Source organism: Choloepus didactylus, chromosome 18 (genome assembly GCF_015220235.1).
Source record: "Choloepus didactylus isolate mChoDid1 chromosome 18, mChoDid1.pri, whole genome shotgun sequence".
NCBI lineage: Eukaryota > Metazoa > Chordata > Mammalia > Pilosa > Megalonychidae > Choloepus > Choloepus didactylus.
In genome coordinates, this window is record NC_051324.1 from 74,684,815 (window position 1) to 74,697,281 (window position 12,467).

The window sequence follows — 12,467 nt, forward strand, 5'->3', positions numbered from 1 at the left end:
ATAGACCTAAATGTATGCGCTAAACCTAAAAAACTTTTAGAAGAAAACATAGGAATTAATCTTCATTGCCTTAAATAGGGTAATGGTTTTCTAGCTATGACACCAAAAACACAAGCAACAAAAGAAAAATAGATAAATTGGACTACAAGAGAATTTAAAAACATTTATGCTGCCAGTGATGCCATTAAGAAAGTGAAAAAACAACCCACAGAATAGGAGAAAATAATATAATTCATATATACGATAAGGGACTGGTATCCACAATATACAAAGAACTCTACAGCTCAATAATTAAAAGACAAATAACCCCGTTAAAATATGGACAAAGGATTTGAATAGACATTTCTCCCAAGAAGATATGCAAATGACCACTAAGCACCTGAAAAGATGCTCAATATCATTAGCCATCAAGGAAATGCAAATCAAAACCACAATGAGATGCCACTTCACACCCATCCGGATGGAGAAATTGAATTGAATTGTGGAGAAACTGAAACTCTCCTGCTTTGTGAAAATGTAAATTGGAGCAACCCATTTAGAAAATGGTTTGTCCTCTTAAAAATGTTAATCATAGAGTTTTTATATGACCCAGCAACTCCCCTTCTAGGTGGGATTTAAATTAAGACATATGTCCACCTAAAAACTTGTAAATGAAATTTTAGAGCAGCATTACTCATAGTAGCCAAAAACTAGAAACAACCCAAATGTCCACCAACTAATGAGAGGACAAACGAAGTACAATATAGCCAATGGATTATTATTCAGCAGTGAAAAGGAATGAAATATTGACATGCGCTACGTCATGGGTGAGCCTCAGAGACATTACGCTGAATGAAGGGATCCATTCACAGATGACCACGTATTGTATGATTCTATTTGTATGAAAAGTCCAAATAGGCAGCCCTGTATGACAGAAAGTCAACAGTAGTTGCCTCAGGCTGAGAGAGAGGGTTAGGGATGGGACAGCTAGTAAATAGGGAGTGATTTTAGGGGCTGATGAAAGTTTTCTAAATTGAGATTGTGAAGGTGGTTGCACAACCCTGTGAATATACTAAAACCATTGAATCATGCACTTTAAAAAGGTGGCTTATGGTATGTGAGTTATATCTCAACAAAGGGTGTTTTTTAAATGAAAGCAAAATAAAGTCTTTCTCAGGCAAATAAAAGCTGAGAAAATTCATTACATGCATGACAAGAAATTTTAGAGGTAGTTCTTCCAGCAGAAGGAATGTGATGCGAGACAGAAACCTGGATCTACAGAAAGAAATGAAGAACTGTAGACATGGTAAAGATGAAGGTAAATGTGAAAGACTTTTAGTAATTGGCTGTCTCAAGCACCAGTGGTAGCAGTGTGTGGTGGGTTCATAGCACACGTGAAGGTGAAATGTGCACCAGCAGCAGTGCAGACAGGAGGCGGGAGTGGGGAGTGGGCTCCTAGGAGGCTCTTACGTTATACACGAAGCGTGAAGAAAACTAGCATTAATTACAGTTGTACATTGGAAACCCCAGAGCAACTGTTTTTTAAAATTTTAAAGAGGTATAAATAATAACTGGAGGTAGATGGAAGCACAGGAAACATACTCAATCTAAAAGGGGGGAGGCAAAGAACAGATGGAACAAATAGCAAAAACTAGCAAAATTGTAGATTTTAATCCAGCAATATCAAAAATTAAATGTAAATAGTCTAAAAGTACCACTTATGAGACAGAAATTGACAAATTGGATGTTTTTTAAAGACTCAACTTGGTGCTGTCTACAAGAAACCTACTTTAATTTCTCATAGATGGGTTAAAAGTAATACAGTGGGAAATTTGTATATTGCAAATACAAATCAAAAGAAAGCCGGAGTATCTATAGTAATTTCAAACAAAGTAAACTTCAGAACAAAAAATACTTCAAGGGGTAAATAGGGGCATTACATAATGATAAAGTGATCAACTCACCAAGAAGACCTAAAACTCCTAAATATACATATGCACCTATAAGGTTTCACGTCCATGACACAAAAACAGGTAGACCTGAAAAGAGAAATAGACAAATCCACAATTAGCTTTACAAATGTAAAAGAACTGAAATCATGCAAAATACATCCTCTGAACCACATAATTGAACAGAATGCTCTCTGGAAAATCTCCCAATATTTGGAAACCAAACAATGCCTTTCTAAATAACCCATGGATCAAATATAAAGTCACAACAGAAATTAGAAAGTACTTTGAACTGAATGAAAATGAAACCACATGTCAAAACTTGTGGGATGCAGCTATTGCAGTACTTAGAGGGAAGTTGGTAGCATTAAATACTTATTTAAAAAAGAAAAAGAAGAATGGACTCAATGATTTTAAGCTTCTCCCATAGGAAACGAAAAAGAAAAAAGGAGCAAACTATACCTAATGCAGACAGAAGGAAGCAAATAAAAAGCAAGAAATCAAACAAATTGAAGACAGAAAAACAATAAGAAAAAAGTAATTAAACCAAAGCATGTTTTTTTTTTTTTAAAGATCAGTAAATTTAATACTCCTCTAACCTCTGATGAAGAAAGAGAGAGAAGACACAAATTCCCAGTATCAGGAGTGGGAGGGAGGCATCTCTACTTTATGCCTATGAACTCAGCAACTTAGATGAAATGGACAAACTCATGGAAAGTCATGAACTGCCAAAGCTCACTTAAGAAGTAGAAAGCCTGATTAGTCCTATGTCTACTAAAGAAAATGAATGTATAGTTAAAAACCTTCCAACAAAGGAAACTCTAGGCCCAGACAGGTTCACTTGCAAATTCTACCAAATATTTAAGGGAAGAAATAATACCAATTCTGCACAGTAGCTTACAGAAAATAAAAAAAGAATGAACACTGCCCAACTTTATGAAGCCAGCATTACTCTGATACCAAAAGCAAGCAACAATATTATAAGAACAAAAAGCTACAAACCAATAACACAAAATCCTCAAGATAAAATTAGCAAATCAAATGCAGCAATATATACAAAAAAGATAATACACTGTGACTAATGGTTTCTGCCCCAAGAAAGCAAAGTTGATTCAACATGGCATTTTGGGAATATATAGGGGTGCAGTATAGAAAACAGTTTGGAAATTCAAAAATGTTTACCAGAGAGTTTTCTTCTTTAGAAAAAGAAACCATAGAAGTAAAACCATATAATTATCTCCAAAGCTGCAGAAAAAGCATTTGACGTTTGACAGAACTTAACAGCCATTCGTGATAAGAACTCTCATCAAACTAGGAATAGAAGGGAAATTCCTTACCCTTATAAAGGCACTCTACAAAAATCTGTTGTTCACATTATACTCGATGGTAAAAGACTGAATGTTTTTTCTCTAAAATTAGAAACAAGGCTAGGATGTCTTCTCTCACCCTTTTTATTCAACACAACCAGAGGTTCTAGACAATTTACTAAGACAATAATAAGAAATGCATACATTCACAGACAACATTACTGTGTACATAAAAGACAAAAGAATCTGCAAAAGCAACTAGAACTTACAAGTGAGTATATTACTGTATTAGTTAGGGTTCTCTAGGGAAACAATCAATGAGAGATGTCTCTGATTATCAAATTGTAAAAGTGACTCATGCAACTGTGGGTATGCACGAGTCCAAATTCTGTAGAGCAGTCAGCAAACTGTCAACTCCAAGGAAGATGTCCGATGAACTCCTCAGGAGACAAACCAGCAACTTTGACGAACTCCTCAGGAAATGCTTCACTGGGCAGCGGAAGAAGAAGTGAAGGTCCTCTGTCTGTCTTGCTTATAAGTCTTCAACTGATTAATTGGATTAAATCCAGCCAATTGCATTCTCTCATTGTGGAAGACATGCCCTTCGGTGAGTCATCAGTCACAGCTGCAGTCAATTGACTGATGATCCAATAAACCAGCCTGTTGGTTTATTAACCAGCCTCAAACGTCCTCACAGCAATTGTTAGGCCAGTGCTTGCTTGACCAGATGGCTGGGTCACCTGCCCAAGTTGACACATGCACCTAACTTTCACAATTATATTCACAGGGTACAAGGTCATTATATATTAGTCAGTTGTAAATGTAAAATGTATATATGTGCAAGGTCTGTATGCTGCAAACTACACAACTGATGAAAGAAACCAGAGAAGACCTAAATAAATGAAGAGATACACCACGTTCATGGACTGTAAACTCAATGATGTTAAGATGTCAGATCTATGCACATTGATGTATAGATTCATTGTGATCCCAATAAAAATCCCCATGGGATTTCTCGTAGAAATCGACAAGCTTATTCTAAAATTTATATGAGAAAACAAAAGAAGTAAAATAGTCAAACAGTTTTGGAATTGAAAAACAAAGTTGAAGACTCATCCTACCTGGTGAGTAAGTCTCGAAGACTGACTGTCAAGTTAAAGCAATAAAGACTGTGGAATTGGCAGAAGGTAAACACATGAATAAAACAGAAAAGAGTCCAGAAATAGACACACAAATATGGTCAACTGATTTTCAACAGTCACAAAGGCAGTTTGAGTCAATAGGGGAAGTATAGCCCAGTTTTCAACAATTGTGAAACAATCCATATGCCAAAAAAAAAAAGTAAACCTTGACCCAAACCTCCTACCTTGTATGAAACAATTAACTCAAAATGGATCGTAGACTTAAATGTGAAACCTAAAACCATGAACCTTCTCGAAGAAACTTAGGGAAATCCGACCTCAGGTAGGCCATAGCTTCTTTAATAAGATATAAAAAGCACAAGCCATAAATGAAAAAAAAATGATAAATTGGACTTAAGATGAAAACTTCTGCTTTTCAAAATACTGTTAAGAAAATGAAAAGACAAACTAGATAATGGGGGAAAAAACTATAGAACACATATCTGATAGAGGACTTGTATCCAGAACACTTAACTCTCAAAATTCCGTAATAGGAAAATGCAATTCAACAGAAAATAGGCAAAAGAACAGATACTTCACCAAAGAAGTGCAGATGGCAAATAGGCAAACGTACAGATGCTCGACGTGGAGGCAGTCAGTCAGAAAGGGCCGGTTACCTGGACTAAACGCTGTACACCTCTAGTAAACGACTGGTAGCAGGTGCTGGCAGAGGGTGCGGAGCCGATCACACTCTCGTGCATTGCCGGTGCCAATGCAGAAGATTACAGATGCTTTGGAGGAGTTTGTTTCTTATAAAGTCACACACACACCGTGCAACCTAACAATGTTACTCCTAGACACTCACCCAAGAGAGACTTCTGTTCACTCAAAAACTTGTGTGTGAATGTTTGCAGTGGCTTTAGTCATGACTACCCAAAACTCCAAAAAGCCTTCTGATAAACGGATAAATTGTTACAGGCAAACACTGGAATACTACGAAAGGAAAAAAAACCTGATACACATGGAATCATGACAACACGGGTGGATCGCGGATCTCAAGTACATCGCACCAGGTAAAAGAAGCCGGGCTCAAAGGCTACGTACCATAGTGCATTTGTATAGTATTCGGGGAAAGGCAAAGCCCTGGAACAGAAAATGGATCAGTGGTTGACTGGACGGGGCTGAGGGTGAGGGAGGGTCTGACCACAGAGGGGCACGAGAAGGATCTAGGGGCGGCGGAATGGTTCTCCATCTTGAGGGGGCTGGTTCACGGCTGTGCCTTTGTCAGAACTGAGAAAGGGTGTGATTTGCTGTGTGATCCACCGATTGTAGCGGGGACCAGCGTTGAAGCCTAGTGGGGGTGGCCCACTTTTAGGGATAAATGCACTCGGTGACCTCTGACCCTGGCGTTAGAGCTTTCCCCCTCCCCTGGCTTGGCAACTGGTGTCACCCAGGCAGCTCCTCTAGTGGGATCGGGATCAGCCGTTGCTGGTGAACCTGAGGGGGGCAGCCACCCCCTGTCTCCACCGTGAAGCCATGGCTTCATCATTTACAGGGCGGTTGTAGTTGGTTGTCAGACAGTGGAGAAAATTAATTTCAAGTATCGAGGTGACAAGCCAGCACAGAGGCAAACCTGTTCTCACTTCACCAAATCAACATGTGCTTTGTCTAGTGGAGAGAAATCGAGGGGCCTCAGCGTTTGAAAACTCGCACCGTTACTAGGTACGGAGAGTGCGGCAGCCCTGCGGCTCCCCCGCTCGCCGGGTCAGGACTTTCCCGGGTGGAAACGTCCCAGGTGGCCACCCTCCGTCCGTCTGCTGAGGACCCTCGGTCCGTCCCGTCCCTGCCCGGCTGCCCGGGCTCACCTCTGCCCAGCACCCATCGCCTGGACTTGGGCACAATGTCCACGTGCTCCCCTTCTCCTTTCCAGGGAGCCCCTGCTTGCGTTTTCTTTGTGGCTGGAAACTGCAGCCCCCAAGTCTGCCCACAGCCCCTGGGATTCCCGCAGGGGTGCGGCGCGGAGCTCGGCGGAGCCAGCCCAGGGCTGCAGGGAGAGCGGGGCCTGAAGTTCAAATCCCCAGGGTGCCACCCACTCGGAGACGCCTGGGGTACTGGTGCCCACCTCCTTCCCGCAGCCACCTGAGGGCGTTGGCTCCCAGGTGGCGCGGAGGCTTTTTATCAGTGTTGTTAAAATTTTTATTGCTTTTGCTCTGCATTATCAGTCATTTGTCATTTCTTTTCTGATAAACTCGGAATTGTCATAAAATGAAACCCATAGTTAAATCTCCACAATCTATCCTGTTTGCCATGTGGAGTTATTTCTAATCCCATAAATATTCGAATATAGCTATTTGGCCCCTTTTCTTACTGTTGTTTCTGGGTTTGGGTGTCCTTTTTGGTTTTTTGTTGCTATTTTGCTGGATGTGTCTTTGTGATTTCTAAGAAGAAAAGGAGTAGAGCAAAGCAATGAAATGCCAGAAAACAAACCAACAGGCCGCCTTTGAGAGCAGGCATCAGAGCTGAGGTCTGGGGGGCTGGTTGCTTTCATTTTCTAATCAAATATAGCAGAAGGCGTTTGAGAAGGGAGACAGAAAATGGTCTGAAATGTTTCATGTAACAGCCACCGAAAATATAGCCCGGGATTCTCGGCCTGAAACGATTCCTCTTCTCAGCCACACTTGGCCTGACCACGTTAAATGTGCTGCATCCTTTGCTTTTTCTACCCAGGAGTCCAAGGCTCTAAGTCCTGACGGGGCGCTCTCTCGTTCCGTGTGTTGTCACGGCCGACCACAGGGCGGGTTGTGGGCTACTGGCCATAAAGAAGTGGCATTTTTCTTTTGTTTACCCAATTTTTTCCATATTTGGGGATTTTACAAATCTCATTAATTTTCTGGCCAGGACTCAGAGGCAGCCAAACCTATCTGATGACGCTTATGATTAAGGAGCTGCACCTCTATTATGCAAACCAGAGCTCATCCTTCTGAGTAAAGGGGACTTGAACCCTGGTGTTTGCCAGGTGTGCGCTCTCGGACGGGAGTTGCCCTCGGCAGCCCTCGCCCACGCCGCTGCACCCACGGCCGGGGACCCAGGGGCCTCCACTCGGCGGGGAGGGGAGGCTGCTGGCCCAGAGTCTCGTGATCCGAGAGGAGACGGACTCGGCCTCCCTGGGCCGTGTCCGTGGTCGGGGAAGAGCATGGGAGCCAGCGGAGCTGGTGTCCCCGGCCGGGTGCGTCTCCCTGCGCCCTCCTGCCCTGCGCCTGTCCACGGGCCCCCACCCTCCCCAGTGTTGGACGAAGCCAGGCAGGGACCACCTGCCCTTGTTATTTGCTTAATTTTTATGTTTCTTTAGCATCAGAGAAAGCTTGTAAGGGGGGAGTCTCACAGGCCCCAGCGTTTGATTCTGTGCTTCACGTTTTCGTGGTAACAGATGCAGCGTCTGCCCCTGCCCGGCTCTCTGCAGGCGGTGTCCCTGCCCGGCTTGCTGCCATCATGTCCCCTCCTGCAGAAAACACGGTCCTCATCGTGGACCTCACCTCCCCTAGAAGCGTTTCTCTGCCTGGAAAGCGATGCCTTTGCCTCCTTCTCAAAATGCAGGCAGAGCGTCAGCTTCCCAAGTTTGGGTCTGACCCGTAGGACACCTGGCCCTCGGTGGGGGTTCTGTGGCTGTTGGGGGCAGCTTTCACGCAGTGGGGCGGTGCTGGCATGGAGAGGGACCCCCGAGGTGAGGGGCAGCCAGGTGCACAGCTCAACAGGGTGGAGGCCGGGCCGGCAGCCGAGAGCTCCATGCCTGCTTTCCCGGGCCCCAGGGCCAGCCTCGGTGTGTGGCTGCCAAGCCCCAGAAACTGTTCTCCAACCTTCCATGGGGCTTAGTGCGCTGGCCAGACAAGACACCCCGATTCTTCAACACCTCTCTATCAGGGAAGGTAGTTGTTTTTAATTTCTGGACTTAATTTGGTGTTTCTTATTGTTGAAGATCCCAGAAGAACATGATCTAGAGAGTCAGATCCGCAAGGAGCGGGAGTGGCGGTTTCTGCGGAACACTCATGTGCGAAGGCAGGCCCAGCAAGTCATCGAGAAGGGTAAGCGCCGCCCGTGCCGTGAGGGCAGGGCTGCCCCGCTGTGGGCCCTGGGCACCCGGGAGGCCGCCCTGCATCCGGGACCCTCAGGGGCATCAGCAGAGGCTCCATCCGACCAACGGCCTCTCGGGCGGGAGCAAGTTCATTTTTACGCTTCCAGAGGCGAAGGCACAAGCCATCCGCAGGCCCCTGGGGGAGCTCCCGGCTGGATGTTGGTGCTTTGCTCGGCCCTGCCTTTACCCTGCAGCCTCCACCGTGTGCCTGGAGGCTCGTCAGCTGTCACCCCACACCGTCCTAAATCACATCTTACCAAACCTTCTACCAAACCCGCCAACAGATGCCACTGTTGTCCTGAGTGTTGCCCAGGGTTGAAAGCGCAATGACCAGCAGAAGGCACAGTGTGTGTGTGGCAGAGGTGTCCACGGGGGCCAGGAGGGGCAGCCTGGGTCCTGTCGTGTGTCCAGGACGGTGGGGAGGCCTGGGTCCAGACCCCGCCCCGGGACACCAAAGGGAAGCCCTCTCCCTCTGCGTGAGTCAGTCTCTGTCTCTCCCCCTCTCCCCCACCCCTTGCTCTCCCTGCACCCCTGCATGGGTTAGTGGTAAAGACTCCATCCCCTGCTGGGATCTGACCCAGCCATGTGGTTGTGAGTGTACAGAGCTGTGAGGGGCCGAGAGTGCCACATCAGCTGCCACCACGTTCCTGACATGAGCAGCGCCCAGCAGAAGTCTGTGCCCGAGGGCTCTTAACCACTTCTGTTGACGCATCACTTGGATCGGCCTTCCCGTCCTATAACATTTTGATCAAATTATTTAAAGTGGGCGTGAGGGCCCAGCAGACACCCTGTGGCTCTCAGCAGCCCCTGCTCCCGGCCCGCATGGTCCTCAGCGTCCCTGAGTCACGCAAATGGTTGTTCTCCTCCAGAGGCCACTTTGGCGGACAGCCGCACCTGCGTTCATGGCTCTCCCTTTAAAATGCCTCGGGTTCACGCTTCACTGGCACGTACCGTCACCGCCTGCTGCAGACTCTCTCTGGCTGTTTCTAACTCTTCATGCCCTGTGAAGGAGCGGGTGGCAGGCTAGACTTAACGCACCCTCGTGTCTTAGAATTCAGCGCCTGCTTCCCCGACACTTGCCACTCAAACGTGGGCATCGGGCGAGCTCTGGGCCCTGCGGCTTTCCTCGGGAGGTGCCTTCTGAGTACACGTCTAGAGGCTCTTTCCTGGGAGGGCTGAAATTCCGTAGGACCCCGAGTCCTCCTGGCTGTCCTGAGACAGACGTGGGAGCCGAGCCCGGCTCACCCAGGAAACCGTGAGGGTGCTCTGACCCTGACCTCGGAGGGGCTCCCCGGCCTGGCCTGGGGTCACTCGCAGAAGGGAGCAGGGCGTGAAATGAGACCGGACACTGAGGAAGCAAAACAGGTTTCTCCAGACAAAGTAGAATATCCTTGTGGACGCCAAATTTGTGGATTCTTTTTTCCAGTTTTTTATGAAAAAAAGATTTGTCAAAAACACCAAACTGCTATAAACATAAGCGAATGGGACTGCGAGCGGTAAAAAGGAATGCAGACGGGCTTCACCCTGAGAGGGCCTGGGTGGTCGTGAGGCCGTGCCCTCCTCGAGGCGCCGGCCCTGCTCAGAATTTGGATTCAGCATCAGGTTTCCTTTTAATTTGAGAGCCGTGTCCTGGAGAAGATGTAAATGAGGATATCTGCTCCGGTCTTTGAGCAAGGTTAACCGGCCCCATAAGCTTTGGCACCAGGAGGCAGGAATTAGAAAGGCTGATGTTGATCTCCTCATTTCCCGGGCACACCCCTCAGCTGCCTGCCTGATGTCGCCTACTGATATTTGATGTACACAAAATGTATTAACTAGCGTAAGAATCTGGGGCATTTCCCTTTATCTTTCAGGGATCCCAACTATGCCCTCTCCTTGGGCCTCCCTTGTGCCATTGGAGTGTCAAGATGCCTCTCGATGCTCAAGACATGGCCATAAGAAGAAAGCCGTCTCTACTTCTTAGAATTAAACCCTTCAGGGCCTGCTTTCCTTGTTAGTTTAACCATTCTCCTTAGCAGAAAATGGTTTTTGTCTCCTTTTCCGTGGTTTTCAGTGCTTGCTGTTCTGAACTAAGAGGAGATGCACTTGGGAAGGCTGGGAGGTTTGCCTTTGTATTACCACTGCCTGAGAATTGGGTTCCCCGGGAAAAGGAGAGTTTGTGAAGCACAGAAGGGCTCTCCTGGGTCTACCAGTTGTCTACCTGGTTTTCTGGGGCCAAGGGTGCCGGGGAAACCTGGCTTTCCTCTCCCTCCCTGGCTTTGCCACAGAAGATCGGACTTGTTCAGCCACACATCTCTAGTCACGCTTGATAGACCTTAAATTATTATCAGAAATGTGTCTAAACCTGTCTCAGCTCTCTTGGCGTCTTTAACTTCTTTGCTGTTCTTTCTAAAACAAACTCTTTCAAAGCCATAAGGGATTTATGTTCTCGTATTTGGGGACCAGGTGAATAGATCCATGTTCACTGTTTAGTTTGTGATTTGATCCTTCAGTTGTTTGGTTTCGTGGTTATCATCTTCCCAGGCTGAGGGGACCTGCTTTGGCTGGACGGTGGATGGTGGCTATACCGGATGGTTAAACCCAAGCCTGTGACACATCTCAGAGCTGTGTCAATCCTGTATTCCGAAATCTCTGGCACATTTTTCATACAATTGTACCCGGATAAATGTGCCCTCATCTGCATATTGCTGAAGTATAAGTGATACCGTGTGAGCCGACAGGCGTTGCTGGGCACTTCTGTGCTTCCAGCTCTGTGCCGGGTGCGAAGGCCCAGGCCCACTGGCAGGGACCAGAGGTGGCCCGTCCCATGGCCTCAGCTGGCTGCGCTGGCTGCCGCCGTTCTCCCCTGTGTCCCGGGTGCCCCTTCGAGCCCTGAGCACAAGTAGTCAGGTTCGGCCTTGGTGGCGGTCGTCCCTGGGTGCTGTAAGCTCAGACCCACCGCTGAGCACATCCATGCTTCTTTTTCAGGCATCACGAGACTGGATGACCAGATTTTCCTGAACAGGAACCCCGGTGTCCCATCAGTGGTCAAATTCCATCCCTTCACCCCATGCATAGCCGTGGCCGACAAAGACAGCATCTGGTGTGTATGGGGCACAGGGGCCTCTCGCTCAGCCATAGCAGCTAACCCCTGGTGCCCCAAACCCGTGCCCGTTCCTCAGCATCCCCCTCCCCGCAGGGCAGCAGGCAGGCCGTTCCTGCTCTAGGGGGAAGGCGCTCTGCCCCGAGGCCCAGGTGCTGGTCAGACGGGCGGTCCCTCAAGGACACTCCAAGAAGCATCCCTGTCACGCCGTCACCTGCCTGGGCCCTGCAGTGCTTTGCTGCCACCCCGTTAACAAGGGGACCCAGAGGTGGGCCGGCCCCAGGGCGGTGACGGGCACACCCCATTCTCGAGGTGAACGCCACCCCTCTGTGGCAGACGGGGGTGAAGGGCATCCCTTGGGCCCCTCCAAACGGGCCGTGACAGCACACTGGAAATTGGGGGTTCCCATGTGTGTGCCAGGCAGGAGCATGTGTGCAAGGGAAACGGTTCACACGTGTAACCTTCTTGGCAGGAGCGTGTATGCAAGGGAAACGGGGTTCGCACATGTGACCTCCTCGGCAGGAGCGTGTGTGAGGGAAACGGCAGCAGTGAGCCCCTGGGTCCGCGGGAAGAGCCAGGCCTGACCCAGGCCAGGCACAGCCCTCGAGCTGGGCGAGCCCGTGGACCGGGCAGGGGTTCCTGCTGCCGACAGTGTGGATGTAATTCTCGTCTGTTTCTGTTCCTCTAAGTTTCTGGGACTGGGAAAAGGGGGAGAAGCTGGATTACTTCCACAACGGCAACCCCCGCTACACAAGGGTCACCGCCATGGAGTTCCTGAACGGCCAGGACCGCCCGCTCCTGCTGACGGCCACGGGTGAGCGGGGGGCTCCCGGCGACACACCCAGAGCCCCCAGACCCAGCCGTTGCCCCCCCTACTCACAAAGGGACCGCTCACTGTCG

General features: G+C 48.0%; 1 protein-coding gene across 5 annotated transcripts in view; it reads left to right on the forward strand.

Annotated features, from left to right (window-relative positions):
* The window catches only part of RPTOR (regulatory associated protein of MTOR complex 1), a 462,365-nt gene that overhangs the window by 423,655 nt on the left and 26,243 nt on the right, over positions 1–12,467 (forward strand). For all 5 annotated transcript variants that reach the window (XR_005212782.1, XR_005212784.1, XR_005212783.1 and 2 more), the window contains 3 exons: positions 8,330–8,435; positions 11,453–11,567; positions 12,257–12,381. Coding sequence is in view for 1 of the 5 variants with exons in the window: in XM_037810022.1 (XP_037665950.1) it covers positions 8,330–8,435; positions 11,453–11,567; positions 12,257–12,381 (346 nt within the window). In the remaining 4 variants the exon portion in view is untranslated. The remainder of the gene's footprint in view (positions 1–8,329; positions 8,436–11,452; positions 11,568–12,256; positions 12,382–12,467) is intronic.